The following is a 24,688-nucleotide window of genomic DNA, read 5'->3' as shown; positions in this document are numbered from 1 at the left end:
ACACGTCTAGTTCTCACTCGTGTCGTGGAGCGGAGGGCCTGCCTGCACTGTCCCAGCTGTTATAGTTGAGGATTTTATTTTTACATGACAAGGTCACACATAAATAGCCGCTTTGTGTTCATGGACATTTTTATCTCGTTCCGTTACTGATGTTTTTGTATGGAAACACAAAAACACCTTTTCCTCTGTGACTTCATGCTTCTCCGTACATCGCAATCTAATATAAGTTACATCCGTGTAGTGTACAGTACAGAGTGCGGGTAGATTTGTTTGCTCTCTGACACTCACACACGTTCGCACAGCATTCGTAGTGAAGACATAATGCATTCTAGAGCTGAAACAATTACTTGACTAATCGATTACTAAATTAAGTGAGAAGAATTTAAAGAAGTTCTTCAGTGTGAAAATGTTCTGGTTTCTTTGCTCCATATAACAAAGGAATCATTAAAACTGAATAATCTTTGAGAACATCTTCATTTCCAGGTTTGAAAAGCAATGATCAACATTTTTCATAATTTTCTGACATTCTCGGAACCAAGCGAGTGAAAATAATCAACCGATTAATCAATTATGAAAATGATCATTAGTTGCAGTCCTAATTCATTCCCTAGCCCCTTACCCTAACTTTAACCATCACAGCTAAATGCCTAACCCTAACCCGATCTCTAACTTAAACCCAATTCTAACCCTAAAACCAGGTCTTAACTCTCAAAAAGCCCTATAAAGATGTGAGGACCAGCCAAAATGTCCTCACTCCCTATCGTTTATATATGTTTTATGGTCCTCACAAAGATACACACACACACACACAGTGGCCACAGTCCTCATAGCTTAAATGTTACGTGTTTGTGTGTCCTTGAGACCTAAAGCTTGGGTCAGTAGACGCGTCATGTGTTCCTGTTTGGGTAAACAGCACCAGGTGGTGATATTTGTTGTATGCCCTTTATATGACTCTCAGACTCTCTACCAGCAGATTCCCATGTCCTGCTCCTTCACAGACAACACACATTCAGCAATAATATCACTTCTTAATTTCAACAGAAATGTTTGTGAATATTTGCTTGTGTGGACATGGAATATTTTACAAAAAAATGTAAATGTATGTGCTCTATTGCTTTTAAAAGTCTCTGTCCATTAACGTTTTGCAGATACAGTGAAGGCAGGCGACCCTTTCGGGCCATGTAAACATGGAAGGGCTCTACTTTGAAGTGAAGCCCAAGAGAGGTGAATCACGCAGCACAGAAGGCTCTGAGAGACCCAGAGCTGATCTGACTCCAAACCGCCAGTCATGTCCGTCATTCTCACATCTCACCTCTTCCACAAAAAACGTCTATGCTGCGAAGAGGACTGCAACATGGGCGGGAAAGATGGTGGAAATGGGAGAGGAACCGGAGGTACAGTATAGACTGACATTGATTGGTTCTCTGCCAGTCCACCACCTCACCACCATGGCCATGCTGCCCTGGGTGGTGGCTGAGATCGCCAGGTCTCAGCCAACAAAGGAGCCAGAAACAGGGATACAGTCCGTACAGCCCGGACAATTGAACCGTTCCACCTCCAATCAGATGGTTTCTCTTCACGTGTCGGCATCGTGGGTGCAATGTGTGTCTGTTTTGGGAGAGGGAGTCGTCTGGGATCCTCTTACACATACAGTGCTGTTTGAATGTCGTCCACACCAGGTGACTAAACTCATTCACAACAGCCAGGAGCCCAGCAGCTTTGGCTGCCTGGTCAGAAAGACGCCATACTGTGCCTGCTATGTCTTCCAGTGCCAGGACAGCACCAAGGTATGTGTGTTACAGTACACTTACAATCAGAGTAACTAAAGTGAGTAAAAGCTCAATAGAAAATAGGACCTTGATAAACTAACACCCGACAAACCAATAGACCAATAGGCCATCTCCAATGGCACAATGAGCACATTACAAAATCATTCCTAAAATCAAGTGGAGCAGTCTTACCAAACATCACCAACACCAGCACCGTCTTGGTTCATAAACATTTGTAGAGATATAGCACATAATGTAAAGAAGATGAGCGTTTTCACAGTAAACTATGACACATCACGATCAGGATTCTGGGTGTAGCTTTGGCACTGTTGCAGCAGCCTGCCTAGTGCTTTTACTCCATTCAACAACACAAATACACGCCATCAAATATAAAATCAACAAACAAGTCATTGGCACAGGCTGCTGGCTAACACAGCCCAGCACTAATCCTTTCAACTCTCCTCCACATGGTGTGCTATGCCAGCAGCCCTCTGTATGTGCAGTGTAAAGCTGCAGCTGGTGTCACAGTCAGGCCAGAGACATTTGATAGCATCGCCGCTGCATGCCCGACATACTGAAGACTTAAAAGAACTGGCCACAATGGAGGATATTAAATGAGAGATTAAATTAATCAAAGAAAAGCAAAATTATACCAGCTTGACCTTGAGCTGTGAGTCTTTCTTAGTCTGAATCAGGTACACGAACAAACAAATTGCTTTTGTGACGATCCAGAGGTTCTTTTAAATCTCAGTGCATAAAAGAGGAACAACAAAACAGTATATATATATATGTACATAATATTTTATATATAAAATTTAAGGCAGAGTTCATATAATGAACTGTACACTAAATATGTGTGTGTGTAGGTATTTGTTCTGATTGTGTGCATAGGTGTGTGTGTTCACTTGATTGAGACTAAATAAGTTTGCTTCATACCAGCCAAGCAGGATGTAGACCCATGTAACCATGGAAACCATTTCCTGTGGCCTAGGGCCTGTTGATGTGTTAACTACAAAGTGACAGTGTCATTTTGTGTGTGTGTGTGTGTGTGTGTCTGTTGTTCTCACTCTCCCATTTCAGCCCCTCCAAAAACATGGTAGTGATTTCATACTGAACACCTGTCACTGTCACACAGAGAGAGAGAGAGAGAGGTTTGTGCTGCTATTCTTCTTAAAACTTCCATAGCTCAGCTCAAACAAAGTGTTATCCCTAACCTTAACCATAACCAGTTAATGCCGAACCCTAACCACAGTTCAAACCTCAATTAGATCGATTAAACCTCATCTTAGCCAGTTCTTCAGAAATTCAGTTCTGGGACCAGGTTTTTGTCCTGACAAGGTCAGTGTTAATGACAGAAAGGGTCCTTAAGAGGTAACAAATACAAGCACACACACACACACACACACACAGAGAATACAGTACGTGTGTACATGCGACTGTGTGTTTCTCAAATGCAACGTATGATTGCAGGTGTGTTATGAGCCCTTGTGACATTACTGTACATTTGTAACCTCTTCATCTACCATGGAGTTGCCAGTTCAGGCTGAATCATGTGACATTTCCACAATGCAGTAAAAACCGCACATCATAATATTTACTGACAAAATAATATGACATTCACCACCCCCTCGAGGGCAGGATTCTAAATCACACATGGATTCAAAGACTGTGTCCCCAAATGATTTTGAGCCGTGTATGTGAGGATCATGATGACTGGTTATGCTTAATCTTCTGTTCTGATTGTAATATGTGAACGGGATTTTCTTCTAGTTGATAATGGCAAGCTTCATGCGTGTTTTTTAATTTAAAAAAAGAAAGACTTTTTTTTTTAAAAAAGACCAAGCAAAAGAGGTGCCAATAGGTACAGTCTTGTTAATGTACGTGGGTCCTGTCCTGGTTGCGTGGTTGTGCACAGCTCGTATGGATGCACGTGTTATAATTCTCTGTATGTAAGAACAAAAGTAGAGAATAATTTTACCTCAGGAGTCAAGACATGTTGGGTCATGGTTCTCACTTCCTGTGATGCTGCTGAAGCATGAAGAAATTAGGTTCGAGGTTTGAGGCAGTCATGATAGATTAAACTAACGGCTATAGTGAATGTATTATGCGGTGTTGTAATGTAACAAATACTTTGTTACTGTACTTCAGTACAAAATTCACATCTTTTTCTTTTACTCCACTAGATTTCCTCAATAAATTGTGCACATTTACTCCACTACATTTCCTCTAACTATCTTTGTTCCTCGTTACTACCAAATAAAATCAGAAGAAGAAGAGTTATTAATGGTCGGTATTTATATAGAGCTTTTCTGGTCTTGATGAGCTGCTTCACACTATAGTTTTTCCCTTCATCCATTCAACATGGGGTTAAGTGTCTTGCTCAAGGACACATATTGACTAGCAGGGCTAGGAATTGAACCCACAACCTTCCCGTTGAAATACAACTCACGCTACCATGGATCAACTCTTACTCCTCACTTTTTTTAAAAAATACTAAATTACTTCTGATACTTAAATACAGTAAGTATCATATACTTTAAGACTTTTACTTTAGTAAGAGTAAGACCAAAGTCATGTTCTGGTAAGATGTTTGTACTTTTACTCAAGTATCCCTTTTAGGTACTTTATACAAGACTGGTATTATGTTTGCCCAATATATTATTTTCATAAGAAAACAAAAATATGTTATTTTGTTAGATATATTTGTAAAGTATTTATTGCGACAGAGAGGCAGATTTAATAAGATTATTCTTCTTTCTGCTCCCTTTCATTCAGAATATCAGCACATTTTGGGTTGTATTTAATTGTTCTTTCCTTTTGTCAATGAATGAATGTAGTAAATAAACTTAACTAAGTAGTACATATAGTAGTTTAGCCCGAGCAGAAAAAGAAAAAGAGAGACTTCCTCTTTGGAGTCAGGGGACAGACACTTCCTCTGCTGCTGCTGCTGTAGTGAACAGTAACCACTGGGTGTCACTACTAAAGAGTTACAAAAGGTCATAATGCTTCTGGTGCACTTTTTGTGTCATGTATTCATTGAAGCCATCCTAATATCATTGTCAATGAATCACTTTTCTTGTTGTATTGTTTGTTCTTGTTGTTTATTCATTATTTTGCTTTTGCTATTTTTGCTCCTGTTAAAAGGGGAGTTTATGCCTAGTGCTGGCTCATAGTGTGAAATGGTTGGGCTCCTTTTTTTCCTTGTCTTATCAGACAAAACAGCCCCTTGTAATGTTTGATTAGACTTGATTGGTCTGTTAAGCATTTTGTAAAGCATTTGTTCAGAAAAGTGCTATACAAGTCAAGTTTATTATTATTTTCTGAAAGTGTGAACTAGCATTGTTATTATTATTATTATTATTATGAAAGCTGGCCAGCTGAAAGGCACCAGCCAATGTAACATCCTTACTCAGTTGATCCTAGAGTATAATTTATTTTGTTATTTATTTGTGACTTAATTTAAATACATCCACTTAGACATCAGCATGTAATTAAGATAATATATGCAGTTTTTTTTTATAGAAATTAAGTTTAATTTTGAATGACATACTTATCACAGGGTGATTTTGCCAACAGCAAAAGCGTGATTCCAGTTATAGTAATTCATTTGCAGCCACTATTTTTATACATTAAATATTTAGTTTTTAATTCATGGATGTTTGAGCCCTAGACAATGAACTATTAGATAATATTTTATTAGTTAATCTTTACAGGCAGTGAGTGAATTTATTCACTCTTTATTGGCAACTGTCTCTGTGTATTAGAGGTACAATTTGGTACTTTATTGTCCGAAAAGTTTTTGTGTGAGTGTATTATTGCTTCCAATCTGTAACATTTTGCAACATTTTTTGGTGAAATGCATGTTACAGCTGAATATTCCTCACCTCACCCCGTCCATGTGTGTTGGAGAATCTGTAGCCTTCAGTTAGCATCAAAACAAAAAGGATGTTTAGTTTAGTGTTTAGTTTGTCCACTGTAGGCTGTCTTTTCTATGTATTTGAACTGAGGACTTTGCTTTTTGGGGTTCTTAAACCTCTGCTCTACAGTATAAGGAGGAATCAGGCTGTGGGGCTTAAAACAAAGCTGAATCCAGTATATGGGCTAAAGCTTGGTAAGAACCCTGACCTAAAAAGTTTTATAAACCTCTGGGCCTTGAAGTGTATTTCCAGCTCTCGCCCAGCTGCAGTGCTTCGTTCACAGGAGGAACAGTCATTCCTGCTCCATTAGCTGTGCTCTGCTGCCCTAACACAGGAAATACTGTTTATCTGCAGTCACACTAGCCAAGATAATCTACATCATGTAACGGTAAAACGAAAAAAAAGTCTACCGCCTAAAGTTTAACTGCTCCGGGACAGGAACTGTGTCCGCCCCAGTCTCTCAGCGTATTGGCGGATCCATATGCATCAAGCTAACCATAGTCAGCTGGCGTACATTCGGAAGACGGATGGTTGTCCTTCAAAATAAAAGCAAAGGAAGAGACACAAACGCCACACGGAGTGAGTTGGTCTGATTTACTTTGAAGTGTTTGAACAGGATGTGCTATAGTTGTAAGAAATCAATCTTGACATGTAACCGCGGGGTCCCTCAGGCATCAGGGAGCAAAATTAACTTTCCAATGACATGATACCGAATCGTCCCACACCGTCAGGAGCGAGTCTCGTCAAAGCAACCACTCAGATCCAGTTTTGTGAAGTTTATGGCGGATGGGATGAAAGCGCGACTCCAGCGGCTCAACCTGTTCAATATCAAACAGGAACAGAAAGATGTGAGTGGTGTTTGAAGCTTGTGTTGTTGAGTTTGAGTGCCGTGCTAAGTGTTACAGTTAGCTTCCCGAACATTCAATTGACTTAGATAAACGCGTGCTGTTGTTAGCGAAGTTTAACGAATGACCTGTGGCCAGTGTTAGCCGAGCCTCTTCCCTAGCCGGGAAGTTGTTCCATGTCCGTTTACTGTTTAAATTATTAACACTTTTTTAATCGTAACTACCATAACAACGCCCATTTAAACACTTACTGACGCACACGATTGTCCTTATACCATACGTGCCCATGTTTGAGTGTGTAAACAGTACATGTTCTGTAAACATTACGATCCGGATCTAATATGTGGTCACCACAGCAGCCATGTATCACATACACACACCATAACTGGTCAAGAGACTTTCTGGTGGAAAGTGTCATAACTGACGGGCTACTTTTCACAAGCTGGTTGTAAATGTGGAGGGTTTTGTGGCTTCTGCAGTTGACATGATTAATTGAAGTTGTTGTTGTTTTATACATTAGATAAAGTTGAATATAATAATGAAATAATGTACTCAAAACTTAACTCATGATTTTCTGCTTTTGTCCATGTGTTGACATGAATGAATGGAATAGAATACGGCTAACAATGATGTTAGTTATTAACTAATCTGCTTATTGCTATATTTCTATTCACTGACTAATTGTTTTGTCCAATTAAGTGTGAATGTAGTTGAGCAGCTGTTATAAAAGCAGACATGCAGGTTACTGTCAGAATACATTAAGTCCTGCTGGCTTAACATTTCAGAAATCAAAACCACAGCATATCTGCAGTCATTAATTATTCTAATACCAGATCATTGTGGCTTTTTAAAAACTCCAGAGTCATCATCAATCATTTTAATCTCTTCTTGGTCTTCCTACTTTTTGGCTTTATTACCATATACTTTCTGATGACCATGATGGTCTGTGTGATGTAGACCATGAACATACTTTCCACTTCCACCATGTCGGCAGAGGTCTGTTCTGGCCAGTGTGACATGCATTTCATCATCCACACATTTGTGCAGTGCAGATCCCTCAAGGACAAATGCATGCTTAACTCCGCACAGACCGTACACAAGAAGACGAACTCTTGGTAAGGAATCCGTGCTTATGTGAGATCAAGTACACATGCGTAGAATGCTAGATGGATTCTGACCCTTGTTTAGTACAAACAGTGACATGTAAATGCAAAATGGCTTTCTGTATGACCTGATCTTAAATGCCATCATCCATCATGGCTGTGGCAGTGTGCACGGACCCTGTGTGATCACGGGCACAAAATGGAAACCTCTAGCACAACGTTTTCCCGTTCATTTGGTGACTTCCCCTTGTTTTGATTGAAAAAAAGAGAAATAATAACTGTGAACTCTTGGTTGAGGTTATTCAAGTCTGCTGGTACTCAGACCCATACAACCCATCACTCAATGTACATAAGTGCATAATGTTCCAACATGGGTTTTTGGAAAAGGTGATTGGCTTTCTGACATTTTGTGGCCATTTGCATTTATCAAGAAAATAATCTGACAAGTTGGTACAATCCATTTGTTTAAGACAAACCCCGCCATGCATCATGCTGGGGAGGAGGATCTCTTTTTCTCTTCAAATCTCAGGATGTTTCTTGACATGGAACAAAACAAAAGTTTCCTTGTATGATGCTGTTAGAGCTGCTGGTTCTGTTAAGTGTCTTACTGACTGTCAGGCCCTTGATAAAGCTGAGTACATGAAAATTCTGTCCGCTTGGCTGTTGTAAACACTTGCCAAATGTTAGTGTATGTGAGTGCGTCATGGCGATATCACCTCCACAGCTTGATGTTAATGCCAGTGTTTCACTCCAGGAGCTGGAGACTAGTTGTCTTGTACACCATATTAGGTACAAAGTCTGCGTTGAGCTATCTCCTCAGGAGAATCTCTCTCGTGGGTTTCACATAAACACCACCATCCCAAAGTCTTGTCTTCAAGTGAGACTTGGCATCACATTTTGGGCTGTAACATATCAGGGATAATGACGTGTCCTGTTCTTCTTATTTTTGGTTTCCTGATTAAGTAATTGTTGTATGAATTGTAAATAGTGGGTATGTTAATAAGTGAAAGTGAAAGAATTAGGCTGACCTTTTTCCATCTATCTTATTTCAAAGAGCTGACGTTACACCTTTTCAAATAAAAAAAAAAGCTGCCGTTGGTCACAGCTAGGAAAGTAGCAGTAATTTGATTTTCACAAAAGGCATTCTTCAAAACCGATTTGGGTTCATAGTTATCCAAACTGTCAAAGAGAGACTGTGCTGCTTGGATTTTTAATCCACTTTTGAGTTTTCAATGCCCTCTCCTTGTAATCCTTTGGTCTAACATGCTTTTCCACCCCTCTTTTTATGTGACTTTCCTCCCCTGCTCATGTGACAGTCCTGGCAATATTGCAAAAACAAGCCAGTAAACTATTGTCACCTTCCTGTCTTTACGTAACGGACAGTCTGTCCATGTTATTTGTCCATTAGTTTATCTTTCACCCTGCTCATCTCACCTGTCGGTGTCGGAGCTACTGTACATACACAACCCTTCTTAGGGAAAACATGGTGGTTATCTCTGAGCCTTTTAGATTTCACTTGGACTCAGCACAGCGCTTTGTCAACAAGCCCCTACATTGTGTCTCTGTTATCACATTTGAATGGGTTTGTCATTTCTGTCTTGCTTGGCTCTGTGCTTTGACTTGGAGTGATGTCAGTGTCTTTGTCTCTGGTGGCTATGCATTTTCAATCACTCAGAAACACTTCCTGCTTCACGATCGCCATACACCCACCCTTGAAAAATTTCCCCATTTCTCTGCTTTCTGCTACTGGGATTTTTCATCTGCAGCATAGCTCCTGACCTTTGAACCTCAGAGCTCTAGCTACACTTCATAAAGCACATGACCATGGGAAGTACAGAACTTGGACTTTTATTTAGTTGTTGATTTTGGCTGGTTGGTGTGTCATTGGGATTTCAGTGTTTTCTCAACTTTATTCATATATATGTAAGCAAAACTTACATTACAGTGTATTTTGTTCTAAGTAGAGTATGTTATGGTTTTGAAGATATTTGGTGTCTCGTGCTGCATTTTTCTCTGTCATCTCTTGATGGCAATAGAAATATTAGTCTGTTGCTTTAAAATAAATGTGGGACACATGGCTTTTACATGGAGCCTCTATCTTGTAAATAGACCAGTTTTAAATTTAGCTAAGAAAAAGATAAGTAGAAAAAGCAGGAGGAATGTATACAGATCTGCAGTATATATGGAAAACATTTATGAATTAGGTCTGCTATAGAAATTCATAAATGATTTTTGCTTTAATGGTCCAGGTTATTGAATATCCTTGCCTTTGACCTGTTAGCTCTCTTAGACAAACACTGAAAAGTTTTATTATCGGACTGAATTGCAGCTTCTTGTTTCGTAGTGGCACTTGTATAACTTCCTTTTTTTTGAGGTCATTAATACAGTAGTTCACTGTAGTTATGTTTGGGTGGGAAAGGCAGTACTTGTTCAGTGTTGTTCCTCTGTAAGAAGCCAAGTCTGTGGATCACAGCTCGAGGCAGTGTCCAGCTGCTTTCCTGTAAACGTTTCACTGAATAAGATACTGTGCAATCTTTCTCTATGTCTAATCTGCTCTAAACTCCAGAACAGATTTATAAATCAAATAGGAGATTTATGATGTAAAGAAATGTTTCAGTTTGCCTTTGTCATTCGTTTTCTATAATGTCAGATCACAGAAACAGAGAGAAATTCTAAATTCTATTTTTCCTTAGGGCTGCCATAATTTCTTTTCATTATCTATTGATATGCTGGTTATTTTATATATGAAATGTCAGAACCTAAAATGATGTCCTCATAATATCTTTTATCTGACTGTCGCCGCTTGTCAATGTGGGAAAAGTATTTTAACACTTTCATAACGGTGTGATATGTCTTCCATGACAAATTCTGTGATAAGTAGTTGTGTTTATGAATGCAGGGGATTTCAGCTGGAAATGCATTTGGCATGGGAGTGACTGGGAAAGTGGAGGAGACTGATGACATCATCATGCTGAGCAGTTAAGAAGCAGCTATCAGCCAAATAAAGCAGAGGGAGTGAAATTAGGGTAGGCTCCTTGAAATGAGAATAGGTCAGACAAGGACAAAACTCAAATTCTCCTCTTCACTGCTGTTCTGTATTTTCAGTGTGAGGATATGAAAGAGAGTGAAGTAGTCAGAGGAGAGGTGAAGCTGAACAGGGACTAACTGTACTCTGTCATTCAGCTCAAGTGTCTTTTTAGCGAAATCAGAAGGCAGAGGAAGGGGTTGATGGAGGGGGCTAGGCAAAACAGATAGACGTCTGTTGTGAGCGGACAGATAACAGACTCCACTCATGCCAGTTTGAATAAAAACACCTAGACACTTGAAGCTAGAGTGAGAATCGTGGTGTCTGACTACAGCCTGTGAATGAGTAAATGAAGTTCTTGTTATGGAGATGGCAGTGGAAGAAAGTCTTGTTTGTTTGACTATCTGGTTTTAAGGACAACAAAGGCATTTTGAATAAGATACCTATGACAAAGGGGCCAAACAGTTGGTAATAAAGGAATTTTGATTGACTTTATATTAAAACAGTGGTGAAGTGAGACACAGAACTTTGAGTCTTTCTGTCTGTCTTCCATACAATTTTAACATATTATGTTTATGTTCATTTGGTCATTGTGCTATGTGTTTGTGATGTGACCTTTGACCAGATTTCTCAATGAAACTTGCAGTTTAACCCTAAAAAAGTTTGAGGAAAAGTAAAAATGGAATCCTATAGAAATACTAACCATTACTAATAATTGCTGTTGACCTATGGCCTTAACCTCCACCAAAGCTCACTGACGGTGTTTTTTAAATGTCACCCTTGAGACAAACAAGTAAGAATTAAAAAAAAGAGGAACAGTAAAACTGTAATGCAATGCACTGAGTTGAGTTACTTAAACACCTTTAAATAAATTGATTGTTGTTATCAGCAGGCAACATTACATAAACAACATATACCGATGTATAAAAAAAATTCTTGTTTAAGCAATAGTACAGGTCATTTTGTGGATGAAAATCAGAATGTAGCATTGCTGTGCTATCACCTCATGAGAGCAAAATCCATTTGTAACACAGATAATTTAGCTGACACACATTTTTAAGAGCAGAACCTAAGTAGCAGGTATTGTTTTAATCGAAGAACTGGGTGAGCACGCCTCATGTTGAGGCAAGATGCAGCCTGACCTGTCTCTGAGTTGTGTGTGAGACTGGAGATTGAGTAGCTGCTCAGGCATCTCACTTTAATGACATCACTGGTGTGTGACTCAACCACTGCCTCTGTTGAACTTGTCTACTTCCTTCTTTTTTTGTTTCTTTGTTTCGTCACAAAACTAGGCACAGAAGTGGATGTGTGTATGCCAAATGTTTTTTTCAGGGTTAGTAGTTCACTCCCCAAGACATCAGTATAGATCAAAACAAGTACAAAAATACACACTGGCACAATGTCCCATGTTATTTTTTTAATTTTTCCAAGAATGTCACTTACTCAGGGACAGACTAACTTGATATGTTTATTATTATGTTGGTTATTGCTTTTAATGAGTTGTTGCTGTGATGTTTTTGTCTTTGTTCTTTGACAAGAACGTGTTTTCCAGCTTTCATTGTATCATCTTATATGCTTTACCACATTAAACCATTGCTGTATTAAATTGTGTAAGCCATAGTTGTTATCGATGTTCACGCTGTCTTGTGGTTCTTATCAGATGCAGATTAAATAATTGTGCTCCATCTGAATTGTTAGTGTATACTTTGAACATGTTTTTTTCACAAGTCCAGCTATAAGCCCTTGTGTGATTGATTGTGATTTAAAAAACGTGGTTAAGTCTTTTTTTTTTGTCATCTCTGAGCATTAGTTTATTTCCATCAGAACGGTTTGTCTTTGTTGAGGGTATTTCCAGTTCAAATGTATTTTGGTAACATTGTGATTGACTTGATTTCAAGCTGACCACAGCTGCTTCAGTGGGAGTACAACAAAAGGTTGGGTTAAGGTTGGCTGTTAATGTTTTTCCTTAGGCCTTTTTTCAGTTCCCATAAAATGTCTGTCTATCCATTTTTGAATGTGTTTAAAACTGGTACAAGCAGTGTTTCAGACTCATGTAATGGTCATGGAAATCCTCTGTGAGTCATGGAAAGAGTGGTCACAGAAAAGGATTTTTGTGTGACTGAGGGCTCTGAATTATAGATCATTAGTTTTAGCCTGAGAGGCACACATCTTCATCACCAAATGAAAGCAGAAATAAGCTAAAGTAGACATAGGCTGGATTTTACATGATCATCAGTTACAAGTTAGGCTATTGTTATGATATTCATCATCTTAAGCCATTGTTAAATTTTGGCCTTGATGAAGTTATACACATTAGTGTAATACATAATGTATTCACTGTGGTTTCCTCAATAAAGTCTGTAAATGTCAGTAAGTGTGTTTAATTGCTCAAGTGGATGTCAAGGAAGTTTTCAACTTGGCATTTTCCTTTTAATTTAACAAGAAGCTACATATTTACTGCTGGATCCATTTGATCTCTCTAAGTGTTGGAGGGGGAGAGGCAGAGAGGAAGAGTTGTGGTCCAACTAATCTGTTGCATGCATCTTAGTCTCAGTTGAAATGATCTGGCCTCTGTGCTTATTATCATTCCACTATACTGGAAATAGACTAGTATCATAGATCAGCCTACTTGTTGTCTTGTGTTGTTGCACAATCAAAGTCTCTGTCAAAACTTGCCATTTACAGTATGTGGGTTTCTCGCACAGGAGTCGTTTTTTTTCAGCATTGATCCACAATTGCTATACGCAGCCACCTTTATGGGTGTTAGCGTCCAGACAAATACTCATACTCATACTCATCATTCACTCTATTGAAATCAATTGAGAAAAAAAATGTGTGTTTCAGCTACCTGTCATATTCAGCTCCTACGTATATGTGATGTCATGAAAGAGCATACAAAAGAATCCCAGTGTTGTAGCATACAAATGAGTCATGTTTTATATTGCTGCCAATTTCCAAAGCATACTTTGAGCTCATAGACTTCTTCTTTGTTCATGCTTTTGCTTGTTAAGACAACAAGACACAGTTCTAATTGTGAACATAGGCTATGATACAAATACAATTACAGGTTAGGAATTAGGGTTTTTACTGTTTCTGGGTGCACATGCGAAGCAAATTCAAATATTTGTGTGATATGTATGCCCCGAATCCACAGTGTATAGTTTCACAAAAGCAATAGACATGCCATGCCATGTTGCTGTTAAACGATAAGTTTAAGAATGTAACCTGTGGTGGTTTGAAATGAAGAAACATCTTCATGTGAAGTCAGTATTTTGAGCACAATGTTTATGCCAAGGTTTATTTTTGATATGATCATATTCACATGGACACTCAACTCCCATATTTTTTTTTCCTTAATCCCCATTTGTATATTTATTCTTATTGTACGTTGGCCAGCTAAATGCAGTGTAAATACAGAATGTTTTGTAACCGTTGCTTCTGGTTCTTATCTGTTTCTTCATATCTCACCAGGTCCCTGAGATCATCAGTACGCTGAGGCAAGCTGGCAAGAGCTCCTCACGCAACAGTGATATCACCAGCACTTCCAACAAAACTTCCACTGGAGGCAGTGATTCCTCTGAACCATGTTCTTCACATCTCGCTGCAATGACGACCTCCGTGGCACCCACTGCTGCTGTGTCACCAACAGCTTTTGCCAAAAAGTTCGAGGTACTTTTTTGTGGCCGCGTGAGTGTCGCTCACAGGAAAGCCCCGCCTGCTCTCATTGATGAGTGCATTGAGAAGTTTAGCCAGTTACATGGCTCAGGGACGACTGATGAAGGTGGAAATGGCAAGGGATTGGTGGATGGGTTGAGGAGGGCATTAAGCTTCCAGTCCAATGGACTGGGAAGCGGTGCTGTTGGTGATGGTGCCTCAGTGAGTCCCACCACCAGCAAGCGACTTGTCTTGTTCAAGCAAGACCCCAGTTTTCCCTGTCTGCATGCCCTGGATGAGAACGGGCTTTCACCTGAAATTTCTCACAACAACACTACTGAAGCACTTTCCCGCTCCATTGAAGTACAGCCCACCAGCCTGCAGGAGAACAGGACCATGCTGTTTACGGTAATTTCAAGCAATGCACTCTGTAAACTCTGTGCTCACATTTGCAGAGGCAACGCATGGGCAGAGCGAGCTGTGCAATATGTCCAAAAATACATACCACGATTAAAAAAAAGTTTCAAATCTGTCAATATCAGTTTATAGTCATAACATGTCTGACCCTCATGTGGAGGATAAAGTGTTAGAAGATGTGTTATAAGATGAGTGAGTGGGTGAATTATTGCCCAGTCCTATGTGAGTGGTACTGCAGTATTTGTTTTTGGTTTGCCTAGCAGTAAAATTAAATTTTTTAGAAAATGCATCTCAAATCTATAAGCAATATAGATTTGTTTGTGGTTTATCCCATGGCAGGTGTTAATATGTATTAGATATTAATGCACACTCACTTTAAAAATAAAAAAACAGGCCACTCTAAAAGGGGTTTCTCCATTAACAACCTTCTGTTATGAACAGTTATACGGCTGTTGTGTTCTGCACAAATTATGATACCACAGTAGTTAATTTAACAGCACAGGGCTATAAAATGACATGATCAAATAAAAACGTGCTCTCAGCAGAAACTTACTCACTCCACTTCTAGTTAAATTGAGAGCATGTTGTCTTTGCGGTGTAATCATTACCTACGTTGACTAGTGGCATAGAAAGCTTTTGCTTCAAATTCTAAACAAAGTCGTATTAAAAAGAACAGTGGTTTTCAGAAAAACTCTGCTGTGTGAATTCATCCGGCTCACACACAACTGCTCACTCTGACATCTTAAAGCTGTAGTTTGTAACCTGTACATATAAATCAATATCAATCAATTGCTCATAAATGCCGATTCACTCTCTGTGTTTGTCAGTATAGCAGCACTGTGGCTGAAAACACCAAGAAGCCCAACAGAGTTTCTAAAGTGGATTCTACTGCTCAAAAATAAACCTGGACCTTCAGTCGGATTTTATCACAATCGTAGTTTTGGCTTCTCGGAGAGATGATTGTGCATTATTGAAAATACGTATCACTCTAGCATAACTTAACTAAGCACAGTAGAATTAGCAGGGAGCAATAGAGGCTCTGCACTGGAACTTTAAGTGCAATTTTGGATTTCCAAAGGAACAAAGGATTTTACAAAAGAACAGCAAAAGCTATATCCCTAATGACTCAGCAAGAGCAAACGCTGACTGCAGCTCAAAATAAGCCTAGCCACACTCCTCTAACTGACTTTCACTTGACCTTGGTGACCTCCTGGATATAAGAGTTTTCCTGTTAGTCCTTTAGACAGGAAATGGTGATCATTGGCACAGGAAGCACCAGTGTATTTTGCCATCCCTCTCTGCAGCTACAGCATTTTTGACAGTGATAACTCATCCTGTTGCTTCCATGTGTATTAGTCAGAATGACGTCACCCTGGTGACATCATTGTCTCATTTTACTCCTTTAGAAAATGTCTAGTTGTATAGTTCATACTGAAAACAGAAAGACAGTGAAGAGGAACCTGAACTTATTTGCAGGAGAATTACTCTGGTTAATACACTTCCTTATTCTGTGAATCATCATCATCCCTTACTGAGGTATAAGGGGTGAAGTGTGAATAATTTCCTAATAATGGTGAGAACTGGGATATCCCCTAAAATGTAATAATTAAAAATATATTGGTACTTTCTGAGTGGAAATTTTACAAAAACACAACAGGTGTTTGACAAATTACAAAAGACACTATGCACATACACAACCCATGACACTCATGAGCTAAAAGTCTAACTGTATTTCTTTTGTGTATTAGATTGGCAGGTCTCAGATCTTCTTGGTTAGTCCAGACACTAAGAAAGTTGCCATAGAGAAGAGTTTCAGAGAAATCTCTTTCTGCTCACAGGTATGAAGCACTGGGGTTCTGCATACATTACCTTTACTGTCACATTTGTTTGTGATTTTAAAATCTGTCATTCATCACTGCAGGGTATTCGACACGTGGATCACTTCGGCTTTATTTGCAGAGAGATGGTGGAAGGAGGGAGCTGCCAATTTGTTTGCTATGTCTTCCAGTGTACTGATGAATCACTGGTAAGATGGTGTCATTTGAATTGAAATTTCCCATTCATAGTGTCTGGTGAAAAAACAGTTTGCAAAAGCACAAATCTGGATAAGAATACTTGTGTTTTTTTAGTTTTTTTTTTAAAGAAATGTATTTTGTGTTGGTATGAAAAATTACAAAATATTTAATAATTCAATAATTTAATAATTTAATAATTTAAAAATGGAAAAGCTCCACTGGGGCTGATCCAGACCCATGTGCAATGGTGTAGACTCTGATTTAAAGTGCTTCAGCGTGTGGCGCTGATATTCGGTGCTTCACTGAGTCACTGTGTGCATGTGACGACACTGATTACTATACTATACTATTACTATATAATGAGCCACTGAATATGCATTTGTTCTTCTATCAGTTTTACACTGCTATACATACGTTCTGCAAAGTTTACTATATTTATTCTCTTGACTTAGAAAGGGTGATTAGGCACGGTAACAAAATCGATATAAAAACTGGATAAACATTGGTGAAAGCAAAGTGAAGACTCACCGTTTGATCATTCCTGATGATTGCACTTTAAGGTGGACGAGATCATGCTGACTTTGAGACAGGCGTTCTCTGTGGCAGCCCTGCAGCAGAATGCAAAGACCCAGAACCAGCAGTGTGACAGCTGCCCCATGCAGCAGCTCCACAGACTGTGTGAGAGGATAGAAGGTAGGAAACTGTCCCCAGGCACTTTCATGTTGGTGAAAAATATGGTCACTTGTTTACACTTACACGGGAATTTGTGAAAGTTAGAAAGTTGTAGTTGGTTTGATAGACTATTTTTCAGAATAAAAACACTATAAAATGATCATATCCTCTTAAAGTGGGTAGATGGGTAAGGGTCATATATAAACAAGACTTGTACTATATTTTGTAAATATTTAATACTCATATATGATGGTTTAGAATAAGGAAGATGACCTATACAGTCAGAGCTGTACACTTACACGACTCATAAAGAAGACTAGCTTTGTCTATAATATATTTTGAAACTGTATTTCCATCATTTTCAGGTCTACACCCATCTAAAACCAAACTGGAGCTTCAGAGACATTTGGCCACTCTGGACAATCATACGCAAGCATCAGTGTTTGAAAACACAATGGTAATGCCCTTGTTCTGAAGACCAAGGTGTACATTTCGTAGAACCTCCTTTGAAATGACTGCAACTGGAAAATAATTAGTTTGTACATTCATCATGACTGAAATACTGTGGAAACACTAGATTTTCATATTGTATTTACAGTGATACACTAATATTTTGGTGCACATCACTTACCTATTTATTCCTTATTTTATAAATCATTTTCTCTCTCTCACATACATGACTCTTTGTCTCTTTCATCTGAAACACCTGTTGAATTTGTTTGATTCATTTTTACGTATCAGTACTTAACTGATGTAAATAAAAATTGCACTCTACCAGGAGTGAGAGAAGTGAGTCAGATGAATGCCCACCAGTATTTCTTTATCGTTCAGCTGACATCTGCTGGTGATGCAGCTGAACTGCAACACTGCCTCTGTGCTCAGTGGGCCTATGTCTGAGACCTTTCAATGTATCTTGTTTCAGAGGGCTCGCCCCAAGAGTGATCAAGAAGAGAATGAGTTGGTGATGGCCTCACTGAGGAATCTGTATGAGGAGAAACAGAGGAGCCATCAGCACATACTGCCTGGGGACAGCAAACAAGTAATGTTTTACCCATATTATGTGGACACACACACACAAACCAGGTTATCCGCAGGGTCTTAAAAACTCTAAAATACAATAATTTGAGTTTTAGGCAGTTTTGCCAGGTCTTCAATAAAAAATTGATGAATGTTACTTTTATTGAGTTATAAAGTTTGGTCATTTTGGGGGAAATGTTTAGATTTATATTACGTTGTATTATAACAACAGAACAACAGAATTTATCGTTGCACACTCAACACGAGAAAGTCCGGCAACGTGAGGAGTGGATTAGCTTGTTACTTGCACAAAATGGGGAAATGCAGGTTCATTGATGCGTGGCTTCAACATGGTGACTTTCATGAGTGGTTGAAGCCGGTTGAAAACCAGTTTCAAGCCTGCTGCACCTTCTGTAAGAGGACGCTACAGCTTGGGATATTGGGAATAAAAGCATTACAGTAGCTTGCAACATCACTATTGTTCCACATCAGGAGGGGGGAGCATTAAAGTCCGGAGCATTAAAGTCCGGCCCCATTGTGACCATGGCACTCACACACCCTCACGCATCACATGTACAGCCAAGGCAGTAGCTGTACAGTTTTTCTGAAAAATGTTCTGACAAATATTTGTTCACAACCAGCATAAATTCATCTGAGGTGATTCTGTGATGCAACATTGCACTTGTTACTCACAGGTTTGTGTATTTATGTTAATTGATAAATACAATTTGCAAGTAATTCAGTTCTTTCTCTGCTTTATATTATTAACTGCTTGTCATCTTTCCAATTATGTCATATACGTTTATTTACAAGTGTCAACATGTCCATGACAGAGTATGTGACCAAGAACAAGAAACTCGAGAAAGACACTTTAACATCTTCCACTTAAGACATTCATACATATTTGTATTCCTTTTGTGTCTGTGTTCACTTGCCTCCTTCTATAGGGGTGTGAGAAGACAGCTCCAGTGCCTGTTGAGGTGCAGCAGCAGAGTAGCAGCCGGCAGCGACTTGAGCAGTTCAAGAGCCGAGCCAAGCGATCTCTCACTGAGTCCCTGGAGGGCATTTGGAAGGTAACATTGATTGTTTTGCCTTGATTTGTGTGCAGAGGAATGTTGTCATTACATGCAGATATGCATGTTAATGGAGATGTTTTCAGTCATACTGCAACCCGTTTGCAGCAGTATTGCTTTACTATATAATCAATCACTTTCTATGTGCAGTGCAGAAATGCCATCGGGTGACAAAAGATCTTAATATCACTATAGTGAGAGTCGTGTGGAGCTGATAGTCTAAATTGGAATTGTGTGCACTTATTTGACAGTGTTTTCAGGTTAAGCACTACAGTTTAAAATCTTAGAAAATGTGTTGTAGCAAATGGTAATCCATGAAAAGCAATCTGGAAGTATTTCATGACATAAAAGTGTAAAGGTGACCTACATTTACAGTATATAACCTTGAGTTGTGTGTTTTTGTCAGGGGAGCAGCAAGGCCAGGGTTCACAGAGACAACAGTGAAGGAAGTGACAGCAACTCTTCCATCTGTACTGTCAACAGCACCCAATCCTGCATAGATGACCCTTTGTCCGCCTCCTCCCAGTTATCACCCTCCAGCCCACTCAGGTAAACACAGCTAAGCACATTTTCACACTCACACACACACACTGACTCATATCTTGGCTCAGAGTCGTCACTGTAGTTGGAGCAGTTTTACTTGTTTTATTTGGACTCTATGATTCATGTGAGCCTGGTTCATGGGAGCCTGGCCAGGCTCAGCCTTTTAAACAAGTGCATTGACCCAGGGTTGATGGCAGATGTTGGTTTTCGTTTGAGTGTTTTTTGTGTGGGATTATGTTCAGTTTGTGTATACTAAATAATGTCTACACCATTTGCATCTCACTTTCTTGCCTTGTCATTTTTTCAGGAACCACAACTCAACAGGAGACCTGAAGGGCCTTCAGACCTCCCTCCACCTGTCCCCCTCTTCTTCCTCTTTACCTGGTGATGCTCAGCCACAGGGTTTTCGCCGACGGGCCAGTACCTTCAGCCACTCTCCCACTTCCTCCTCAGGACTTGAGTACTCCCCAGTGCACACACTAACTCACACTCCACAGGACCCCACTGCCGTTACCAAGCCCAAGCTCGTACGACACTACTCCGTCAGCACTGACACACCCCACCAGAGCAAGTAAGGAGAGAGTCTGTTTGTATCCACCTTGGCAAAGTGCAAAGAAACCTTGCACCTGAGCTTAGTTTGTTTGAATAGTTTGATCTATGCTATCCAATGTGGATGTGATCTCTTCCTTTTCTGGTTAGGAGTGGGGGGGTCAAACTTAACCTGGCTTTTTAACCGGTTTCATGGTTTGTTAGGCCCTGTCACCACTGCAAGATAGTAGGGGTGAAAAAAGCAAGTTAGCAAGAAGGAAATGAAATGTAAACTTAGAAGAGAGAGTTGGTGGGTTTGCTGCTGGTGTTCCTCAAACCATAGGTGTTCTCTCAGATAGGGAGACTACCCAACGGACTGACACTTAATGCCAACTCATAAGTTGAATGTGTTTAGGAGAGCATTTAATTCTACAACTCTTTATCCAGCATTGTCTTAAAGAAATGCCTGTATGATTAAACTGCCAGCTCAATGCCTTGTTTGAGCTTCTTTCAGAGAAATAATTCTCCTTCTCTTAAAATCTCCCTGTTGATCAAGTTAAACATTTGTGTGCTAAATAAAACTCCTCAGACCATTTTACATAATAAAGTAAAATGGTAGAAATCGCTGCTTGCATATCCGCTATCTCCAAGCTCTTCCTTTAACTTTTTGTTGTCGTGCTTTTTTCAGTTGCTTTGACTTTCTTTGCACCTTTTCTTTTTCTTTCTCTCTCTGTATTTGCACTGGTTCTCAGATATGCCCCAACCAGCTCCATCCTTCCTCCTGTTTCTCCCTCCAATTCATCCCCCTCTCTTCTGCTCGTGCATCATCCTTCCTCCCCTTCTTCTGGAGCTCGGCTCAATAAAAGAAGGTGAGATTCCTGCTTTGTTTGTGTCTTCATCTCATACCTTATCTGCTTTTCGGTTGACACAAATATTCTCCCAAGCAAAGTGTGCCTGTGTGAGTAGCCCTGTCTCCCTTCAAGTGTGTTCTGTTTTCTACTGTTTTCTTCCTCTGTTTCACACTCATTTCTCCATCTCAGCACTCTGGTTGGTCTGCGTGCTCGTCTCCACTCCTCTTCCTCTGTTCCTAATTTTCTAAAATTTCACTTTCTGGCCCCTGTCCATGAGAATGATTTTCCAGAACCAAAGAGCAGGTACATATGTACATTAAGCAATCATACCATGCTAATATATCCAGCATCATTGATTTTTTAACTGATTTTATGTTAATCATTAATTAAACCATTTTTATTTCTTTAGAATCAGAAATATTTCATTTCTGATTCTTACTGGTGTGTGTGTCTGTGTCTGTGTGTTAATTTGTTTACGTGCGCATGTGTTTCAAGGGATGTGGCAGCTCTCTCTACACCAAATTCAGCCGGCGGGTTAGGGGGAAGCCCTCTGTGCAGTCGTCGCCACTCGTGGAGGCAACAGATTTTCCTTCGGGTCGCCACACCTCAGAAGAACACCGACATCAGCGGTAAAAATACACAGTCTTACAGTAGAATGTATCTTTATATTTAGTTTCTGGTAGGGACAAGTCAATCCATTGCAAAAGGACACTGACTTCAACATAATCTATCACTATATGTTGTACAGATAGTTAATGTTTATGGTTTCATATGTGGGGGCACATATGAAACCAAATCTATGGGGATGCAATTGTCTGATTTCATGTTAACAGCATGAGTAGAGTTGATTCACTCAACTCTCTTTTTTCCCCCTCTCTTTCCTCTTGTCACTTTGGCTGGCATGAAGACACAGACACACACATTAGCAACAGAAATGGACAAACCATTTTTCTTTTGCACAAAAGACTTGACATCCTGTGTATTTGCATAGATGTGAGATCCAATGAGATGTAGTCCCAAGAGATGCATCCAGGATGCAAGTTAACGCCAGATGTGAACAGTCATACTTGTGATCTCTTAAGACAGATGTAATTTTAACAGCTAAGCCTGGTTTATACTCCATTGCATGACATTCACCTGTACAATTTCCATGTGTTGCATATTTCCCCTGTTTGTTGGACTCCTACTTTTCTCTCAGTAAACGTAAATTCAAAATCTCTTCCACCTCAATTATATCAACAACTCAAATGCATCCATTTACAAAATGAGAAAAAAAGCACAGATGTACAGTGACAGTACTGAGCGGGACTTTAATACAAGTTGTCTCAAGGGCTGAAACCAGGCATGAGGTAACCAGTCGAGCAGGTAAATGCTGCATTCAATCATTTTTTTGGCTTAATTTTAAGATAAATAAGACTTATTCAGTCGTTGCACCAACATAAAGGCAGTAACAGTGGGAAAACAAGTTGTAAAAGACAGTAACAATGACTGTAGGCACATAAATAAAATAAATGACACTATTTATACATACATACAAATAGAAATAGCAAATGTGTATAATAAATGAAACAATTCTCTACATGCCTCCTTTAATGCACTTGCCAAAATAACATGCCTCTGCTATGCATGCATGAGAAGGTGAGTGTACGTGTCTGTGTGTTCTTAACAACTTTTGCAAGCACAACAGTAAAATGACTCTGCATGCTCCAGCTGCAGTTACGGACATGTTGTGTTTGGTGGAATAAAGCAGTTCCAGGTGAAGACACTTGTTTAACCAAACATGTTTTGTCATACGTACGTGCGTCCTTCATAATCTACCAAAGTCAACAAACAAGAGCAACACACCTCAGATGTGCTTTTGTCCACTGTGCTGTTATTAAAAGACACACAAACACAAAAAAGAAAGGGAATGAGAAGAATATATTTTCTGCCAAATGTCTTTCTTGTATGAATTTGAATTTACACCTCACTTGTAACAGTGATTTTGTGCTTTTAAGGTGATCCTAAGTATGTTTCTGTTGTTGTTTTTCATGTGAAATGTGCCACTCAAACATCTTTTGAAATCTCAACAAAAAGTAATTTTTAAAATGCATCAATGTAATGTATTAGACTAGATATTACAGTTATTATGCTGTTTCAAGGCGTCTCACTTAAGTATTTAAAACAGATTAGTTTGTTGGCAATTTGAATTCTTGCCCTTTGGGAAGATTCATCAATTATCCTTAAGCCTATGTCTTAGAGAACCATCAAAAATCTTGACTTAACCAGCAACTGTCTTACACCTCAAAACTTATGATTGACTGTATTAAATTATTTATGTGAGCTTATTACTTAATTTTTGTCTGTAGGGCTGATGTTTTGATGAAACAGACTGGACTGAAGTTTGCACAATAGCTTGATTGCCATGGGCGAGTGACAGTCCTGTTGCATATTGTGGAAGTATAATGCAAAAGAGTGTTTTACATTTAATGAAACATTGATCTGATAATAGATAACTTAAAAAAGGATCAATCTTTCCTATCAGTATCAGTTTATGTCCAAACAAGTTTGATTGAGTGTGTGTGTGTGTGTCTTTGCAGATGGGGGAATCATGCTTGTGCTTGCATGTCTCACATCCTGTGTTTTGATAATTGTGTGTGTGTGTGTGTGTGTGTGAAGATGTGTTGACAATTGAGATGGTTGGGTTTGTCGCACTGTAACTCCAGCATAACACTTCTCTGAACAGCGAACAAAGTTCACCACATCGAAACTTAGTACACTATCATCAATGTGTGAAATTAACCACATAGTTGAATATATCAGTATGTCACTTTACACGCTCATGGCATCATTGCATTATTCTGATTATTTGCATTTGTCTGTGGTCAGCTGATCTCACACTGGTCCACACGAAGGTTAATGTCGAGACATGTTTGCAGTGCCTGTGTTAAAGCAGCTCTTGTCTGTCACACATTGCACCAGCTCCAAATTGGTCACAACAATCAAGATGCAACTAAGTCAAATGAAGCTCTCGTCTTTAATAGCACAACAGAATAGTTTCAACCACGTCTTGTCCACATTGTGTAAATAGCTATGCACTGCTTTCTTCAGAGTTGTTTTTTGTGCTACCACTAAGGGGTGCCAAAGTCTAAAATTTACTAATCCTACACATTGTACCTTTTAATAACACAGCGCAACCACAAGCATTTCCCCACAGTTCAATCACCACATGTTCTGATCTCTCTAAAGCAACTGAAACACATCGGGCATTTACATTAAT

At 39.3% G+C, this 24,688-nt stretch overlaps 1 protein-coding gene across 4 annotated transcripts in view; it reads left to right on the top strand.

Annotated features, from left to right (window-relative positions):
- tbc1d1 (TBC1 (tre-2/USP6, BUB2, cdc16) domain family, member 1) overlaps positions 1-24,688 on the top strand; it is a 43,986-nt gene that overhangs the window by 236 nt on the left and 19,062 nt on the right. Inside the window, exons 2-14 of one of the 4 annotated variants that reach the window (XM_058640503.1) lie at positions 1,149-1,787; positions 14,131-14,721; positions 16,479-16,568; positions 16,652-16,756; positions 17,306-17,438; positions 17,783-17,874; positions 18,340-18,456; positions 19,382-19,507; positions 19,914-20,056; positions 20,358-20,621; positions 21,331-21,447; positions 21,619-21,732; positions 21,925-22,058. In XM_058640503.1, the coding sequence (XP_058496486.1) occupies positions 1,188-1,787; positions 14,131-14,721; positions 16,479-16,568; positions 16,652-16,756; positions 17,306-17,438; positions 17,783-17,874; positions 18,340-18,456; positions 19,382-19,507; positions 19,914-20,056; positions 20,358-20,621; positions 21,331-21,447; positions 21,619-21,732; positions 21,925-22,058 (2,626 nt within the window). In that variant the 5' untranslated portion in view covers positions 1,149-1,187. Of the gene's footprint in view, positions 1-1,148; positions 1,788-6,345; positions 6,535-14,130; positions 14,722-16,478; positions 16,569-16,651; positions 16,757-17,305; positions 17,439-17,782; positions 17,875-18,339; positions 18,457-19,381; positions 19,508-19,913; positions 20,057-20,357; positions 20,622-21,330; positions 21,448-21,618; positions 21,733-21,924; positions 22,059-24,688 lie in introns of those variants that run through there. The other 3 variants (XM_058640506.1, XM_058640504.1, XM_058640505.1) reach the window with 3 other exon arrangements.

Source organism: Solea solea, chromosome 10 (genome assembly GCF_958295425.1).
Source record: "Solea solea chromosome 10, fSolSol10.1, whole genome shotgun sequence".
Taxonomy (NCBI): domain Eukaryota; kingdom Metazoa; phylum Chordata; class Actinopteri; order Pleuronectiformes; family Soleidae; genus Solea; species Solea solea.
The sequence above is the reverse complement of the archived record's forward strand: the minus strand, read 5'-3'. Positions and strand labels throughout refer to the sequence as shown.